We start from the raw sequence: 16219 nt of genomic DNA, 5'->3' as shown, positions 1-16219 counted from the left end.
CAGCCACTGGCTGAGGTCCAGCGGGAGCTGGGCTGGAGCAGTGTCACCTCCAGGGAGAGCTGAAGTTACCAATAACGGAGCAGGATATTTGTGTCCCACAAGAATCCCGCTGCTGCTTAGGAAGAGCAGCTGTCACAGCTCTTTGTCCCGAGTGTTTCAGCTCCTCTCTGATCTGCTGGGCTTTGCTCTCTTTAACCGCGCTGTGGCTATTGGGCACAAAGGGTCTGTTCAAATGCCCTGAATCCACAGTTTAAATCCAGGCCACAGATCCCGGGAGTGGAGTTGGAAGCCAGCGCTGAGAGTTCCACACGGGTTGCATGTGATAATGCCTGTGTGAGCGGCATGCGCGGCGCAAGGCCAGGCAGAGCAGCCCCTGAGCTCTGTTCACACACTGGCATCGAACTGGCTGGTGAGCACAAAACCCCCGCACACAGGTGGCAGCAGCCAGAATGTGGACCAACGTGGAGTCCTGCGGGGCTCACCACACCAGCCCCAGGCTGTGCTGAAGCCCCAGACTCAGATCCTCACAGCTCCATCCCAGTCAGCGCGAGTCTGCCTCTGTCCTGCCATAACTTGGCATTTGGTTTGCCCCCATCTCCAAGGGTCAGCTCAACTCTGGTAGCAGCATTTGCCAAGCACAGCCATAGGCCTTGCTCCGCTTCCTATTTGTCCCTCTTGAGACTGGTTGTGTTATGGATTTCAAGAGAGTTTGAGAATAAATACATCTAATCAAGGAGCATCTGCAGAGGTCTCTGAGTCTTCCATTTTGTTTACTTTTCAAAGGCAGCACCTTTTAAGACCTCCATTAAGGAAAGGGAAGCTGAAGGTAGCACATAAAATTACTTCAGACCCTTGGTAGAACTGAAAAATAAATGAGAGGGTTGCAGTGCAGAATGAAAGTATTGCTGCAAATTGCCTTGCCAGATGGCAAACAGAGGGCAGGAGTATAGGCTTGCCTTCGCCCTCCACCTGAAAACCACACTTTTTATTTTCCTGCTCACTTCAGCTGTGACTTTGAATTTCAGTCAGAGAGGATGTGAAGATTAATTAATTAGTTAACATTTTTAAAAACACTTTGAAGATGGCAAGAATAAGTACTGAGCATTATTGTAAATTTTCATTTTGAAATGACTTCGTGTTTTAACCCATTTTTTTTTTGCAGAGAAAAGACTGAGAAAACAGACTCTGAATAGAGCAAACCAGAAATACCTGGATACATGACACCCTATGCCCTGCAAAGAAATTAGGTTTAGGGGATTGTAGAAGACAAGGTATGGAGAAATGTCCATCCCAGCATGAGGACAGGAGATCTGCCAGCCCTAGTACAGAAAGTGTAACAACTCTTGTGCAGTGGTTCATTGCAGCCCCCTTTGGGTATCATACGTGGGGTTTGCACTTCTGAGTTCAGAAAAGGAAGGAGGTAGGACAGGACCTGAATGGCTCTGTCACTGAAGTCTGACTTTTGCCAGCCACCTCCAGCTGCCCATGTATTCTTATTAAGAATTGAGGCTAATGATGGCAATTCTTGTTGCACTCCTGGGGCACAATTTCTTCTGGGGAGCTTGCTGCTCCCCTTGAGAGCGGTGGAGGTGTCAGGCACTGTGCCGCCGGCATCTTGGAGTCTGCTGCAGTGCCTGTCTGTACCTGGTGAGAAGGGAGAAGCCTGGCAGCAGGGCAAGCACCCTGCAGGATTCATCTGAGGTTCTCCCCAACCTCCACTGCTCTGTGCTGAGGTACATTAAGAGGTAGAGGTGGCCTTTGTGCTTAATGGCCCTTGGCTCAAAGGGGTTGCTGATGCTGCCCTTGCCTCTGTTCTCCAACTGGCACCTGTGATGCGATGGTTTGGGATGAATGGATGGGCTGGTGTGCATTGAAATATCTGTCAAACATTGCCAAGTCTCCTTTGTGCCAGGCAACACTGGCTGTGGGGCACATCTTGTGACAGCCTGTCTGAGGTGACCAGGGAGGATGGCAGCCCTGCCTGCTGCCTCCATCCTCCTGTGAGCTCCCAGTGCCAGCTGGGGTGTGGTGCTGTGGTATCCCACGGGCATTCTGCAGCGGTCACAGCGATGCCAGCCAGCCTGCATTCACCGGTCTGCAGGATGATCATGCAGCAGCGTGGTCCCCTGGAGCTTCCTGCAGGGATGCCTTGCCTCTGCCCCAGCAAGGCATTGGCTCACTGCTCCTGTGAAGGCTTTTTTGGGTGCCTGGCTGTCTGGTCTGCTGGATGAACTGACACAAATGGATGAGTGTCCCAGTCTGCTTCCTGCTGGTCTGTACCTTTGCATGAAGGCTCCCTGACAAGAGCAACCACCGAGGGCTGTGCCTGCTGCTAGCCATGGCTGGACCATCCTTCCTGGGATGAGGCCCTGGCTATGCAAGACTGACAAAGAGCAATGTAGAGTAGTCAGGAAAAATCTCACAGTCCATGTCAGCTGCTGCAAATGCATCTCTCAGATCTCTGACATCCTTCTTATCTCCTTTTTATGCCCTGGAACAGCTACTCATTTTCCTTCTGTGACCTCTTTCCCTTTTTGCCATCCTCTCTATGGGTGTCTGTCTGTGTTTCCCCCTGCAGGGCTCTTCTTTCCTCATCCCTTTTCCTATTCCTAGTCACTGCTTAGCTGAAATACAAAAACCCACCTGCTTTCTCTACTGGTTCCTCATGCACCCACCTTTTGGGTGTTTCTCTTTTGGCTGCTGCAGTTTTCCAGGAGCATCCCTGATGGTGCAGTGTGAAACTAGGCTGGACTTTTGTCTGCCTTCTCTGCTGGTGGCAGGCTTTGCCACTGCCAAGGAAAGGAGTTCATTTGCAAAAATTCTTTGTGCAATTATATTCATATTGCGATGGATTCAATAGATGACGGCAAAATGTCAGTAGCATTAGAAAGCCATGACCCTTATACAGTAAAATAGTGTTCAGAATTCCTGTGGCACATGTGCATATGTTAAAAGCAATCCTGCACCCTCCTGATCTGAGGCACAAGTGAAGCCCTGGCCCCTTCGGATCAGAAGAAAATATCTCTGGGAAGGTTTTGCCTCGTCTCCTGCAGGTTTTCTTGCGTCTGCCTCTGAAGTGTTTAGCACTGGTTTTGGGGTGCGGGAAGATGATCTCTTTGATGGGAGCAAAAGCAAGAAGGATGCCCCTGGTGACCGAGTGTGATGCCTTACCAATACGGTCTCATGATCCTTTGTGAAAGCTTCTCAAGTGCCAACCCCAAACTGGCTAATTTTACTGTCCCTACTTTCCAGCTTAAATGAATTCACAGCTAGTTTATATTCTCTTGTGCCTGTGCCAGCACAGCTCTGGCTGAAGCTGTACTTCCTCCTGGTGTTTACATCCCTTGAGGACAGACTTCACTTTGCTTAACTAACCAAATCAGCCCCCTCATATATACTCCGAGCTCTCCATACTCTCTTACTCGCTCTTCAAATAGAGTGCAAAAGTGCTCTTACTTGCTCTTCAAATTAGGCTTTCTTGGCTAGAAATGAGCACAGTTCTCTTCCACAGGTGAAGTTTGATCAGCATCTTGCACGGGAATAGTAACACATACCTATAGCTACTGGAAATGCCTCCCAAATTGCCTGTCTTCTCCTCGGTGCCTCAGCAGGTGATTACAGTTATTAAATGATTCACTGGTGATCCAGAGTAATTCTTATTTTCTGCTGGTTATAATTGAAGAAGCTCCAGTTTATAGCTAAGGAAATCTTGATTTTAGGTCCTATGCTCCCTTTTCCCTTTCACTTTGTGCTGCAAGCTTTAGTCTTTTTGCTGCTACTGATACCATCAAGGCCACCTACATCCTCCTGTGTGATACCCTCATCCAATTTGGTAATGTATCTGGGTTTTATTTATTTACTCCTGTATTTATTTTTTGCAACCTTTGTTCTCTTTTTCTCTCATCAGTAAGGGATGGATATTGTGAGGCTTCCAGTCTACCTCTGAACATTACTGCACCAGCAGTTGGAGATAGGTATTCTATTTATTCCTCTTCCTTTTATCGCCTTTTTCCCCCACCCTGTTTATATTAAGTGCCCTCAGGATTTAAAAACCTGTGGAAGTAATAACAACCTAAGTGGAGTTTCCCCATGGGAACGTTTTTTGAAGTGTTGTCTTTAAAAAAAAGAAAATTCCCAGGAGGAAGAAAAAAAGGTTATATTTAAGACAGGGCTGAAAAATAAAATCAAGTCTTTTTTTTTAGGGTGTTTTGGAAAGTAGAAAAATGTTGCAAGTCAAACAAGCCAATTTTAACTTAGACCCTGTAGTGAGGTCTATTTTAAATCCTTTTGTTCTCCAGCACTGAAGCCAGTGCCTGTGGGATTTTGCACTCTGTCCCCATGGAAGTGCATATTTGTTTCCAAACCACTGTGCCCCCAGAGAGTTCTGTTCCCCGCAGCTCACTCTGTGGTCCCACCTGCTTTGAAGTCCCTGTCAAGTCACAAGGTCTCTTCTTCCCCTTCCCACCTTTCACTGCGGCCTAGCCCTGTGCCAGCCTGCTTTCCTCTCTTATTCATATATTTTTGTAGCCCAAAGGGACAGGTATATTCACATCGTTTGGCTTCTTGACTGGCTCACCCTGGAACTACCTCACCCTGTTCCTGAGCCCACTCTCCAGCTTCTCTTCAAGACACCCTATGAGGGTTTGGAGTGGCCAGAGCTGGAAAACTGAGGTGTGCTCTAATGTTCTCACATGAAGGTATGCCTCTTAGTCCCAGTTCCATCGTGAGGTGGCTGCAGGTTTTCTGCTAGGTTGAAGAGCCCTCTACTGTCAGAAGCTTCATTCCCATATAGGAAATGCCAGTCCGTGCTCCAGTGGAATGAACTCAGACACAGGACTCTGGAGTTCATGTTATCCTGTAGTGTTTCCAGGCCTTGAGTCATCCTTGTTTCTTGAGTCTTCTTTGGTGTCCTTTTCAGAGTCCAACACCCAGATTTCACACAGTGGGTTCAGTACTGTGGCATAGGGGAGAAATGTTACCTCCCTTCTTGGTGAACACAGGCTAATGCACACAAGTGTAACCCAACCCCACAGATGAAGAATTATGCAAGAACCATTCATTTCCTCAGTCATCTCTGAATCCCCTAACTCCTTTTGGAGTCCCTCCAGTGTTTCCAGAACACGGTCTTCCATCTTGAAAGGGCACAGACTACATTTATGTCCCTGGGTGAATGGCTTTTCTGCATTCAGTGCAGCCAAAAATACTTACTGTTTATAAATAAACACCACACCAATAGTTACCGACTGTTCTGCACATCGCATCCTTTTCCATCATTTATCACTTTCACTGTTCTTTGGGTCCTCTAAAAGCTTCAGCAGCACTGGTTTTATATCTTCTTTCAGATCATTAATCAAGTTACTAATGAGCATTACTTTCAGAAAAACATCCTACCGGAAATAATTTCATATTGTACAGTCTCTTTTCCCCCTCATTACTTGAAATCTATCAGTGAACTAAAATTTATAATATTGGCCCTTTTGTTGTTTCAATAACTACTAATTTATTTTACATCAGAGCATAGTCTTACATGTCTAGACAAGATGCCTCGTGCTGGTGTAACCTTTAACTTTGTGTTGCTGCAGTGCCTTTGTTAACCCAACCAACCCATGATTTCATCAGAAATTATCACAGTTGTTGGACAGGAGCAATTCTGACAAAAGTGAGATCAAAAAAATTATAAGCACTGAGGCACATATTTTTGGTTTTAAATTTAATGCATTTTCCATCTCTTATCTTGACTTAAAGTCAGTTTACCTGGTTTACAGCTGTGGATATAATTTAAATTTTTGTTTACAAATATTGGCACCAGGTTAACTTTCCCAGACTTCTTTTTCCCCAGTGTTCTACAATTCTCCCAGTATTTTACAATGCTATAAAAAGTACAGTGAAAGATGCACAGACCTTCAGGGCTACTAACAAAAACCTTTAAGGACAAAGATCTCACTAGCTCTAATTGGTTTTATTTTCATAATCAATTTTCAATTATGGAAAATTTAATATCAACAAACAAAACCTCCTAAGTTTCTGTTTTATTCGCGTGTAGCTAATGCATTCTTATCCAAGGTCATGGTATCCATCTTTCTACCAGTGTTTTCAGCCTCTCTCCACCTCATTCTACCCACTTCTCCCTCCCTCTGTCTCCTTAAAGCATGGCAGGCCCCTGTGTCTCACTTCAGGTGCCCTACTTGCTCCTTAGGAAGATCCAAGAAGTACCACTGAACTGCATTGATTTGGTGCTTCAGCTGGTTCAATTTGAAAGCAACAGCTGTGGGAGAAGGAGCTAGAAGGGATTTTGTCTCCACTGGGTAGATAAAGATGACTTGGAACCACAGCCTGTGCATCTGAAATAAACAGTTTGATTTTCATATTGGGAACATCCAACCTCCATCTCCATCCTGCTGGAACAGCTGTCAGACATTTCAGAACTGTGAGAAGAATCATCCCAGCCTTCCCTTCACCCCAATACAGTAAATGGACTACTTTTAATGGGAAACTATTTCACTTAAAAATGTAACTAACAGAAGAAAATTACCCTGATGTAGGTCTGGCCTAAACACCAGTGTTAGCAGAGTGGTGTAATGAGTGAGCTTGCTGATTGCAAGGGTATTCCTTGTTTTCAGGCAGCTCAGCTGGAGCGCTGCTGCACATACAGACTCTGGCACCTGCTTACAACAATGTGGAGCTCCTCACGGCTTGTCTAAAGACAGAGGAAGAGGAGCAGATCATTTGTTGTGGAATTCTCTGCATGCATCTGTTGGATTAATACACTATATCAGCAATCAGCTAGGGAATTTTCATCAAACCAGGGTACCGGCAAAAGGAAGAGCCCCGAGCACAACTTGCAGTCACTCAGGAAAAGGCGCCAGTGCCAGTGCATATTACACCCACTGGAGTCCAGCTCTGCCCCCTTTCTCCTTCACATTCTCTCCTCCTCTCAGAAGTCTCTAAACCAAAAGTACCACCATGACCAGATCAATGCCAGCCTGGGGCAGCTGAGGCCATTTCCTCAGCAGAAGCCAGAGCAGCAGATGAAGAAGGACCTCCCAGGACTGGAAGAATCAAGGGAGGTTCCCTTTTTCGGGAAAAAAAAGCTCCTGCTCTCCAAAGTCTGAAGTTAATGTACTGTGTCAGCTGCAGGACAAGCAAAGAGGTCACCCTACCAATATAATTCCCATACTTTTGGGTTTGGGATCTCTAAAACTCTTTCCTGATCTCCTGTCTTAACACAAGGTCCTCCTGTCCCTGAACTTCTTTTCCTTAGACCACCAGAGCCTTGTCACACCTGGAGAAGGCCAGCATCTTGTAAATCACTGCACAGCAGTTAGCAAGGCTCAGGCAGCCAGGCAAAACACCCTCCCACTGCAGAGTGGAAGAGCATGCAAGGGCCCTAAATCCAGGGGCAAGACAGCACCCAACAGGGTGTGGAGACTGAATCCAGATAAAAGGATTTGGGATTAGGTCAAGATTAGGAAATCCACGCCCAAAGAGGAACGGATCCTCACAACTAAAGGTGATTGTTAATCCTCACCACCACTATGCCCACCTCTCTATTCTCTCAGACTTTGCCTCAAAGACTGGCCTGGCCCTCACAGCTGGTTACCACTACCCATACCACTACCTTTCTGAGCTCAGCTGGTTCTTCGCTGGATCAAAACATCAGGTGCTGCTTCTTGCATTGGCTCAAGACTACCAGAGATGAGGGCTGCTGTTCCAGTTTCTTCTTTCACAGTCTGACAACCCCAAGATGACTTGTCTTCCACAAAACCTCTCCCAAACCCTGATTTTTTTTCTGTATGGCTCCTCTTTTGGCCTTGCTCTCTTCACAGGACCTGCCTTGACTACGCCACCTCCAGAAAGTCAGTCCACTTTCAGAGGCAGCAGCCTTACTCCCCCCAACCCTGTATTTACTTCCTTTCACTCTTGCAGGTGCTACAGACCTCTCCAACTGCACTTGGATGTGGAGTTATCACCTTGAGACCAGGACTGAAAACTGGAGACTTCTTACATGGGCATGTAGTGACGGGGCAAGGGGAAACAGCCTTAACCTGAAGGAGGGCAGGCTTAGATTGGGAAGAAATTCTTTACTGTGAGGGTGTTGAGGCACTGGAACAGATTGCCCAGAGAAACCTCATCTAGTGGAAGGTCTCCCTGCCCATGGCAGGGGGTTGGAACAAGATGATCTTTAAGATTCCTCCCAACCAAAACCATTCTATGATTCTATGACTCCTACGGGGATTTTCATGGGACAAAACAGCACAGGGAAGTTGGGGCAGAATCTGCCACCAGTAAAGGTTCTGCCCTGCGCTTCCTTGCAGGGTAGAATATGTGCAAACTCGGCCCTAAGCTTTCAGAGGGTGGATTCTGCATCCTTTTTTCTGAGCAAGACAGTCAGTCCCCTGGCATGTGCCCGCCTCTCTGTTAGTGCCCACACATACAACATGGGGATACAGAGTAAGATTCTGGCACATCACTTCCAAGTGTAAGCCATGCATCATTTCTTGCCCTCTATTCCAAATAAGCTGATGAAAAGGTTTATGTAAAGGTGAGTGCCAGAAGAGGAAACTGGCCAGGAAGCCTGGAGATCTTCCCTAGTCCTGTATTCCTAATGCCTCTCAAGTTTCACCTAATACTGAAGAAGTTAAGAAAAGGTCATTCGTAACATCAGCCTCAGTTGCAGTGAAATAATAAGAAAATAATGGAAATATTCCCCGGCGGTGCAGGAACCCGAGTCCCAATTCAGGGCTGCACAGATGACCAGGCAGCAAGAAAGACCAACCAATTTCCCTTGAGTGCTCAGCAAAATTACAGCAATTAAAGGGTATTTTTTTGCAAACTGTGGTTTCTTGGGCCTTCTCTCCATGTTGAGCATCATCTCACTGTGTGACTATATGGGAAGGATGTAAGGCTATTTTCTGTAAGAAAACAAAACTTTAAACATCAAGTCTTTTCTCAGCAATTTCCCAAGGATGTGGAAGAGGTTACTTAATTCCACAGCAGGCACAATTAGGTCAGCTGAAGGTAAAGACTGCTCCAACAATTCTTTACAGTTTGTTTCTTTATTCAGTAAACATCTAGTTACAAGTTTCACAAATTAAAAAAGTGGGGGAGCTGATTGAAGAGGGGTCAGGGGGGGCCCACAGGCTGATCCAGCTTTTGTTCTGCTCCTCCCTTCTCTAACGCACACATCCTTCTCTGCTTCTCCATAGATGCACCAAGGAGCAGGAGGGGAATCCAAGCCTCTGTCCTGGTGAGGGGACTGACAGGGTTCTAGCAGAATTCCCTCATATTCCTTTCACAGGGGACTAAACACAAACTTCAGAGCCAGCCCAACCCAGCACAGAAAGAGTGTAAAGGATGGAAGAGGCAAAGTGGCAGCTCCTCATGCCCACCACTACCGGCAGAAAGAACAGAGCCATGGGACAGCAGAAAGGGAATGGGCAATTAATGTGTTCCTTGCACATCAGTGAGATTCCCCATGCCCCACTGCAGCACCCAAATGGGGCGAAAAAGAGCAATGCAGAAGATTAGTTGCTTTGTTTCAATTCTGAAGTGGGAGGGAGGTTAATACTAAATTTGAAGAGGGTCCAAGAGGTGCTTTGAAGGGGCTTCAGAGTTTCACTGTCTGTACCTGGGAGGAAGGGAAAGAGAAAACATAAAAAGAGTTAAGTGGTGTTTCGAAAGCAGAACAGAAGACAGAAAAAGACGTGTTTAAACCTGATGTCTAGACATCAAAAAAAGGGGAAAATGTCCCTTTTCAAGCACTAGATCACATCCTAGTGAGCCCTATTCAAAACATACGAGAGCAGACATCAGCACTTACTTGTATTTCAATCTGGATGGACAGCAAACAGTTTCTATGTTCTATAAGTTCTATAAAATGATGGTATAAACACTCCACAGATTGCAATCCCACATCATGTCATACAATTTGAACCATCAGTTAAGGCTGATGCCACACATCTTTTGTTGATGACAAAGCTAACTTGAACAGCTTCCATCTTCCCATTCAGCACAGTAGTTTCTCAAAATTCACATCTTCCCCTGCTCTCTCCAAGTGGAAAAACCCATTTCCAACCGAAACCTCAAAATTATGTAAAACTGGGGCAAACAAAAAGAAATCCTATGCCTAAGAGGCAACCATGCCGTGGGAGATGAGGAATAAAAGCTTGTTAAGACTTACAAGAGCCCGCAGGTAGATTTGGGGGTGGCCACGCTGCACCCCCCACAAGGTCTGCTCTGAGTTCACCAGTCATACCGACGGGACTGTCTGGAAGGAGAATCCTCAGGGCCCTGGATGGCGAGACGAGTCCCTTCAGCCCGACGGCCACCACCGCCTTCGTGACGCCGGTAATCCAGCCCCCGCTGCGGCCGGAAGCGGGATGTCTCTCGCCTCCACTCATCGTCAAACGCGGCTGCGTCGCCTGTATAGGGAAAGAACAAGCGCAGATGGGGAGGAGCTGGGGAAGCAGCACCTGGCTTTGCTGGGAGGAGGACATGGGCACTGCTCACTTTCATCCATGTTGATGTAGTCCTGCCTCTCCTCCTGGTCACCCGTGCGATGGTTCCGGGACCGCTGCATGATGTGGGCCCTCTCCCTGATGTGGTGTCCAATCGACATTTGTTCCAGGCCACTGTCTGAGTCCCTTACAGTTCGTCTAGTCTCACGGATCTGGGGGCAGATTCCCATGTAGAATCAACACTTTCCTTTGTTCTCCCAGCCCCATACAGCACCCTGATTCCTGCATGCAGTATTTCAGCCACCTTGCACTGCCACCACTCCCAGCACGCCAAACACAACACAATGAAGACGGAAAAATGCATTCCCATCCCCTCCCAGCAGCCTTCAGCATGGTTCAGTGAGTCACAAGAGCCACAATGTGCTCCTTGAGCTGCAACTGCCTGTTAAGCCAAAGTGCTGTGGGTGGCCACCCACAGAAGGCATTAAACAAAGCCCACCCACCCAGAGCAAAGCGAGCAGCCTCCTCCTTACCCCACCGGGTGCTGAACGCATCTCTGAGGTCTCCTGATAGACCTTGGGCCCATCACCCAGGTTGGAATAGGAGATGACAGTTGAGGAGGTAAATGTCTGGCAGTTAGCACCACTCGTCATATGCTCCTGCAAGAAGGAATGGAAGGGAAAAAGAGATGGCGGTTAATTCTCTCTGTAGGAAGTAGGAAGAAATTACTACAGGAAGAATATAATCCCCATGGGTCCACTTTTCTGGAGAATACATCTTCTTGTTAAATTAATACTTGTTTCTTTCTAAACAAGTCTACTCCCACACTTCCTTCCTCACCCCTCTCCTCTTCCTGCACTCAGGAACAAGCTCTCTGTCACAGTCCCAGCAATGAAGCAAAGCTTACAGCCTCTGCCACCTTGACAGCTGGGGCACAGCCCATACCAAGCAGCACAGTAAGATGGGAGACATTAGAGGGGGTGGAACGAGCACCCTCATTACTCCCTTCAATATAGAGGGTTTATGGAGGGTTCTTACCATGTTGCCAATCATGTCGTTCATCATCCCAAACATATCTATAAAGCCACCTGCCTGATAAAAAGCAACAGAGAAGACAAGAGTAGTTAGTTTGGAAAGAGACATGGGGAAAGAACAACAAAACTACCTCCAAGGGACAAAAACCTAAGAACAAGAACCTTGTTCTTTCTCCCTTTTTTCAGTACTACAGAAAAAAGTCCCCAGAATTTGAGATTGCTGTTCTCTCCATTCTGTCAGGTTGCATTGCCCAAGTGTTCTGGCAAAGGCTGCTTTTTTAGTTTGGATCCAACTACCAATGCACTAGGGTTTATGAGTCCAGCTACTCAGCAGAGTTAAGAGAAGAAATCTCGTTATGGGCACTAACAATGATGTTAAGGAAGTTTCCGCTGACTGTATTCTTTCTAGCATAACAACAATTTGCTTATTTTCCCTACAAACACCTGCCTTTTCCATCCTGTAAACCTGAAGGCTGCAGTAACACACTGGGCCAGCAGGTCTCACGGGTTAATTGCGCAATATGTAAACAAAATTACGATGTCACTTCAAACTTGCTGATTTCTATTTTTTTGTTTCCTCGAGTAGCCTCTTGTTCTCATTTCCAGCAGAGCAGTACTCACATGCAATGTTATTATGCTTTGATCTGTTTGCAGTCTTATTAATCCTTCTCTGAGCTACAAAAATTCCAGGATGCGGAAGTCTCTTTCATTAAGGCAATTCTGCAGTGTAAGACAGCTAAAGCTGCTGGAGCTGGAATAAGCTATTTCCACTGTATTATTTTAGTAGACGAGAGAGATCAGCAGGCTCCAAGCATGGTGTTCTCACGTACACACAGCCATTCTCATTCCAGTCCTGTTCAACTGAACTATTCTGTTGGCTTCTCCATCAGCCACCACTGGCAAAAGAGCTGCAATAACCACCTCCACCTACTGATGGACAAGTCCTTTACTCGCATCCTCACAGTTCCTCCATTACCTCCAAACAGATCTGCAGCTTTTTTTCAGACATATGAGGTTATTAAGGGACCTCCTGCTCTTCCCGGATATTAACTGTCCCAATTCCCATGAAATACTGTGCTATAACAGCTTTATGGGTTTTCTCTGGTCAAGGTGCAAATACAACTTCCCATATAAACAGAGTTAGAATCTCTCCTCTAAAACAGCTTGTGGACAAGATTAAAACATTAGAGGGAAACAAGGTAAAGGTCTGAAGTCATAAAGCAACTCAATGACAGATCCAAGAGAAACCAGATGCTTCCAGTTTCAGTTCAATACCCTCTTCTGTATTCCATTTACTATAAATCTAGAGCTCATCCTGGTCTGCTCAGACCTCGCTACGTGGTTGTGCTCAGATTGCTACATTTTAGTACTGGTTGCACACTGTACTGATGAATCTCAGTATCCAGCCACTACTTGGAAAACCTCTAATTTGACCCAGAAAACCAGAAAACTTACCATGCCGAGCATCCCAAAGGGTGAAACAGCTCCTGCCTGCCAGGACAACAGAAAAGCAGAACAGAGAATGACTTTGCAACAGCCAAACACTAGATCCTCATCAGAACACACTAATCCTCAGAAACGGAACTGGGAACACTCGGGCTCCACAAGCAGATCAAGACAGTGCTCTATGGACTCGTGGTGCTCCAAATCATATCATATCACCCCCAACAAACCAGGCATGAGGTAATGCTCCTAAATTTCTCCCAGTTACATTAATTCACATCCTTTAGAAATAACATATTTATTCCCTTCCTCCCATCCAGCCTAGAATGCAGTTGCGTTCAACATATTAACGCCCGTGGAGCAAAGAGAAGGACCAGAGCACCACTGCTTTAAAGATCAGTGCTGCACCCACCATCCACGTGAAGGCGAGGGGCGTGCCCGGCCCAGGAACAGTGGGAGACGGAAGCTAACAAGGCAGTTCCAGAAGTTCTACGCTGTACCCAGTCCCCCTTTTACCTGCATCCTGCGGCCAGCCTGGCGAGCCCCTGGCGTGGTCCCATCAGTGATGCCAAGGAGTGGGCCGAACCCGAAACTTCCAGAGAGCATGCGGTTCATGTGCTGTCGGTGGATGGCAAAAGGATCCCTTTTGGAAGGGTTGAGAGAACAATGGTGAGGACAAAGCCCCATATAATCCAGCCCTTATGACTGCAAGTTTTTCTAACAAAACTATACATTCCTTTCCAGGCTGAAAGTGGAGAATCCTGAGAATTTGTTGTTGTGCATGGTGATCCTTGGGGCTGGAAGGGACTTCTGAATCCCATCTCATTTCTTGTAATAGAAGGTATTATACCACAGAAGCCTTCTCAGGTACTAATTGCTGTCTGCTCAGAAGTAGGCTGGTGTTCTGCTTCCTGTACTGCTTTGTGGAGTCAAACATGACCAAGGCTATTCCAAAACCTCACTGCTCTAACAAACGAAGGCCACTTCTCAGACCTGCCACCGTTTCACAGTCCTTTCCTCTTGTGCCAAAAAAACCCTCTACGTTAAGAGCTCTGCAAAACAGTCAAACCCTTCTAAAAGGACAGTTCTTCATTTTGCAGGGAGCTGCACGAAGACTCTCCCGACTGCAAAGAGAGCATGAGATCCTATATATTGTCTTCTCACCCCTCCAACACACACGCACAAAAACACTCCAATGCAAGACTGAAACCTCCAGAATGGACTGTATGGCCTGACACCCCTGTGCCCCCACAAATCATCTCAACACCTGGTCAAGGGGTTGAGATCACATACAGCTTTTGCAGATTTGAGAAGGAAAGGGATCAATAACTGGGGTGCCTAACTGGTTTTCCCTTCTTTTGCAGCCTCCACTTTTGAGGGCTGCACACATTCACACATGCCAGAGAAGCAAGAGGAAGAGGAGGGTAAGGAAAAACAGTCACAGATTACAGTGGCCACATTAAAAAACTTCTGGGAAGTACCATAGCTTTTTTTCCTGCACATCTCATAGTCTGCAATTATCCCTCTTGAGCATTAATAACACCAACAGCAGAGACTGTCCCTGAGATCACAAAAGCACCTACTACAAACCCATACTTTTCTGTCTCTCCTGGAAGTGCTCCCCATAATAAAATCTAGACTCATACCTGCCACATCAATGAGAGGAACACAGTCATCCTGTGACTAACTGGGACATCAAGGTTTCCTCTCCTGCTAATTTGCTCACAGCTGATAAAATTATTGCTTATTACCAATTCTATCAGCAAAAAATTGACTACTCTTCTAAATATGTTAATTTCACAAAATTTCTAGTAGTGCAGTGCTTAACAGAATCAAATTCTTCCTGTGTTAACAGTCTATTCCTTATCCGCTTTGGCAAGGACTGCCAACTTAGTGTCACTGCCAAAATTTATCAATAGCATCCAATTTCTGGACTGTGGACAGAAACAAAAACATTCAGTAAAAGGAATCCCAGGAAGAGTTCTTGGGACCTTTGTTAGATTTCAATACTAGTGTTTCAAAACTGCCCGTTGGCTTCTCTTTACTTTGTTCCTCACAACTTGACAACTGCTTCAGCAGTCTCCACCAGCTCCATTAATGAGTTCCTGTGCACAGCAGCAACAAACATTGGATGGAACAGCAGATTTTATCTACCGAACTGCAACCCTACTTTGCATAAGAAAAAGGAATCCTTGCGCAAAGAAGCAGATTAGCTATTCCAGCCCTCTCCTCCTCTCAGACAGCTGCGATGCCTTTTGGCCTACTTTATTATGCTTCCCTCCAAGACCACGCTCCAATATCACGGAAACGGGACCAGCGCGAACCAGGTTATTCCTCGCGCTGCCCCCTGGGAGGATGTTTGTGTTTGTCCCCAGACAGCTCCGCCGCAGCCCGGCAAGGCCTCTGCCCGCCTGTCCGGACGCGGGGGGAGCGCGCATCTGCCCCCGCGCCGATCCCGGGCAGGATCCCGCATCCCCCCTCCCGCCGCTTCCCCCCACCCCCATCCGGAGGATGCCCTGCCCGACTCACATGGCAAACATGGGGTCCTCAGGCTCGCCATCCCTCATCAGCCGGAACATGCTTCCCTCGCTCGGGGGCGGCCTCTGCGGAGGGGAGAGGGCGGTGAGCACGGCCGGAGCCGAGGGCGGGGAGGGGCGGAGCGGCGGGACCGGCCCCCCCGCCCCGCCGCCATCCCGGGCAGGTGACGGCAGCGATCCCCCCGCCCCCGCGCCCTGCCCTGCCCTGCCCTGCCCGGCCCTGCCGTGCCTGGCGGTGGTGGCGGGCGCGGCGCTCCCGGTGGGCGCTCCCGGAGCCGCTGGGGCCGCTCACGCCTCCGCGCCCATCGCGGACCGCACCGCTGCCCCCGCCGCGCCCGCACTGCGCATGCGCGCCCGTCCCGGGGGAGGGCGCGGGCGAAGAGGGGCCGCGCGGCACGGCGCCCCCTGGCGGCCCCCGCGGGGAGCGCCCCCGGCCCGCTCCGGGCAGCGCCCGGCAGGGACCGTGAGGGTGGAACGGGAACAGAGGGGCCTCAGGGAGGCCTCATCGCTGCACGCAGCTGCCGCACCGGCGGAGGCTCAGGGGCTGGCTCTGATCTCTCCGGCGACCAGTGACAGGGCGTGACCTGAAATTGTGTCAGGGGAGGTTTTGGTTGGATATTAGAAAATTCGTCACCTAGAGGGTGGTTGCACACTGGAACAGGCTCCCCAGGGAAGCGGCCACAGCACCAAACCTGACAGAGCTCAAGAATAGTTTGGACAGTGCTCTCAGACACGTGGTGTGATTCTT

General features: G+C 47.9%; 1 protein-coding gene across 1 annotated transcript; it reads right to left on the bottom strand.

Annotated features, from left to right (window-relative positions):
• Positions 1-9037: 9037 nt before the first annotated feature.
• MLF2 (myeloid leukemia factor 2) lies at positions 9038-15781 on the bottom strand. The gene is made up of 9 exons (XM_027885213.1): positions 15701-15781; positions 15464-15537; positions 13451-13577; positions 12947-12982; positions 11496-11549; positions 10991-11116; positions 10510-10669; positions 10181-10421; positions 9038-9628 (listed from the first exon to the last, which is right to left on the bottom strand). Exons 2-8 carry the CDS (start codon positions 15511-15513, stop codon positions 10243-10245), a joined length of 732 nt encoding a protein of 243 aa, XP_027741014.1. The 5' UTR covers positions 15514-15537; positions 15701-15781; the 3' UTR covers positions 9038-9628; positions 10181-10242.
• Between the last annotated feature and the right edge of the window lie 438 nt (positions 15782-16219).

The sequence above is a fragment of the Empidonax traillii genome, unplaced genomic scaffold (assembly GCF_003031625.1).
Source record: "Empidonax traillii isolate 1590-97213 ecotype Southwest subspecies unplaced genomic scaffold, ASM303162v1 scaffold163:size1593379, whole genome shotgun sequence".
Classification (NCBI taxonomy): domain Eukaryota; kingdom Metazoa; phylum Chordata; class Aves; order Passeriformes; family Tyrannidae; genus Empidonax; species Empidonax traillii.
This window is presented reverse-complemented; position numbering and strand designations above follow the sequence as displayed.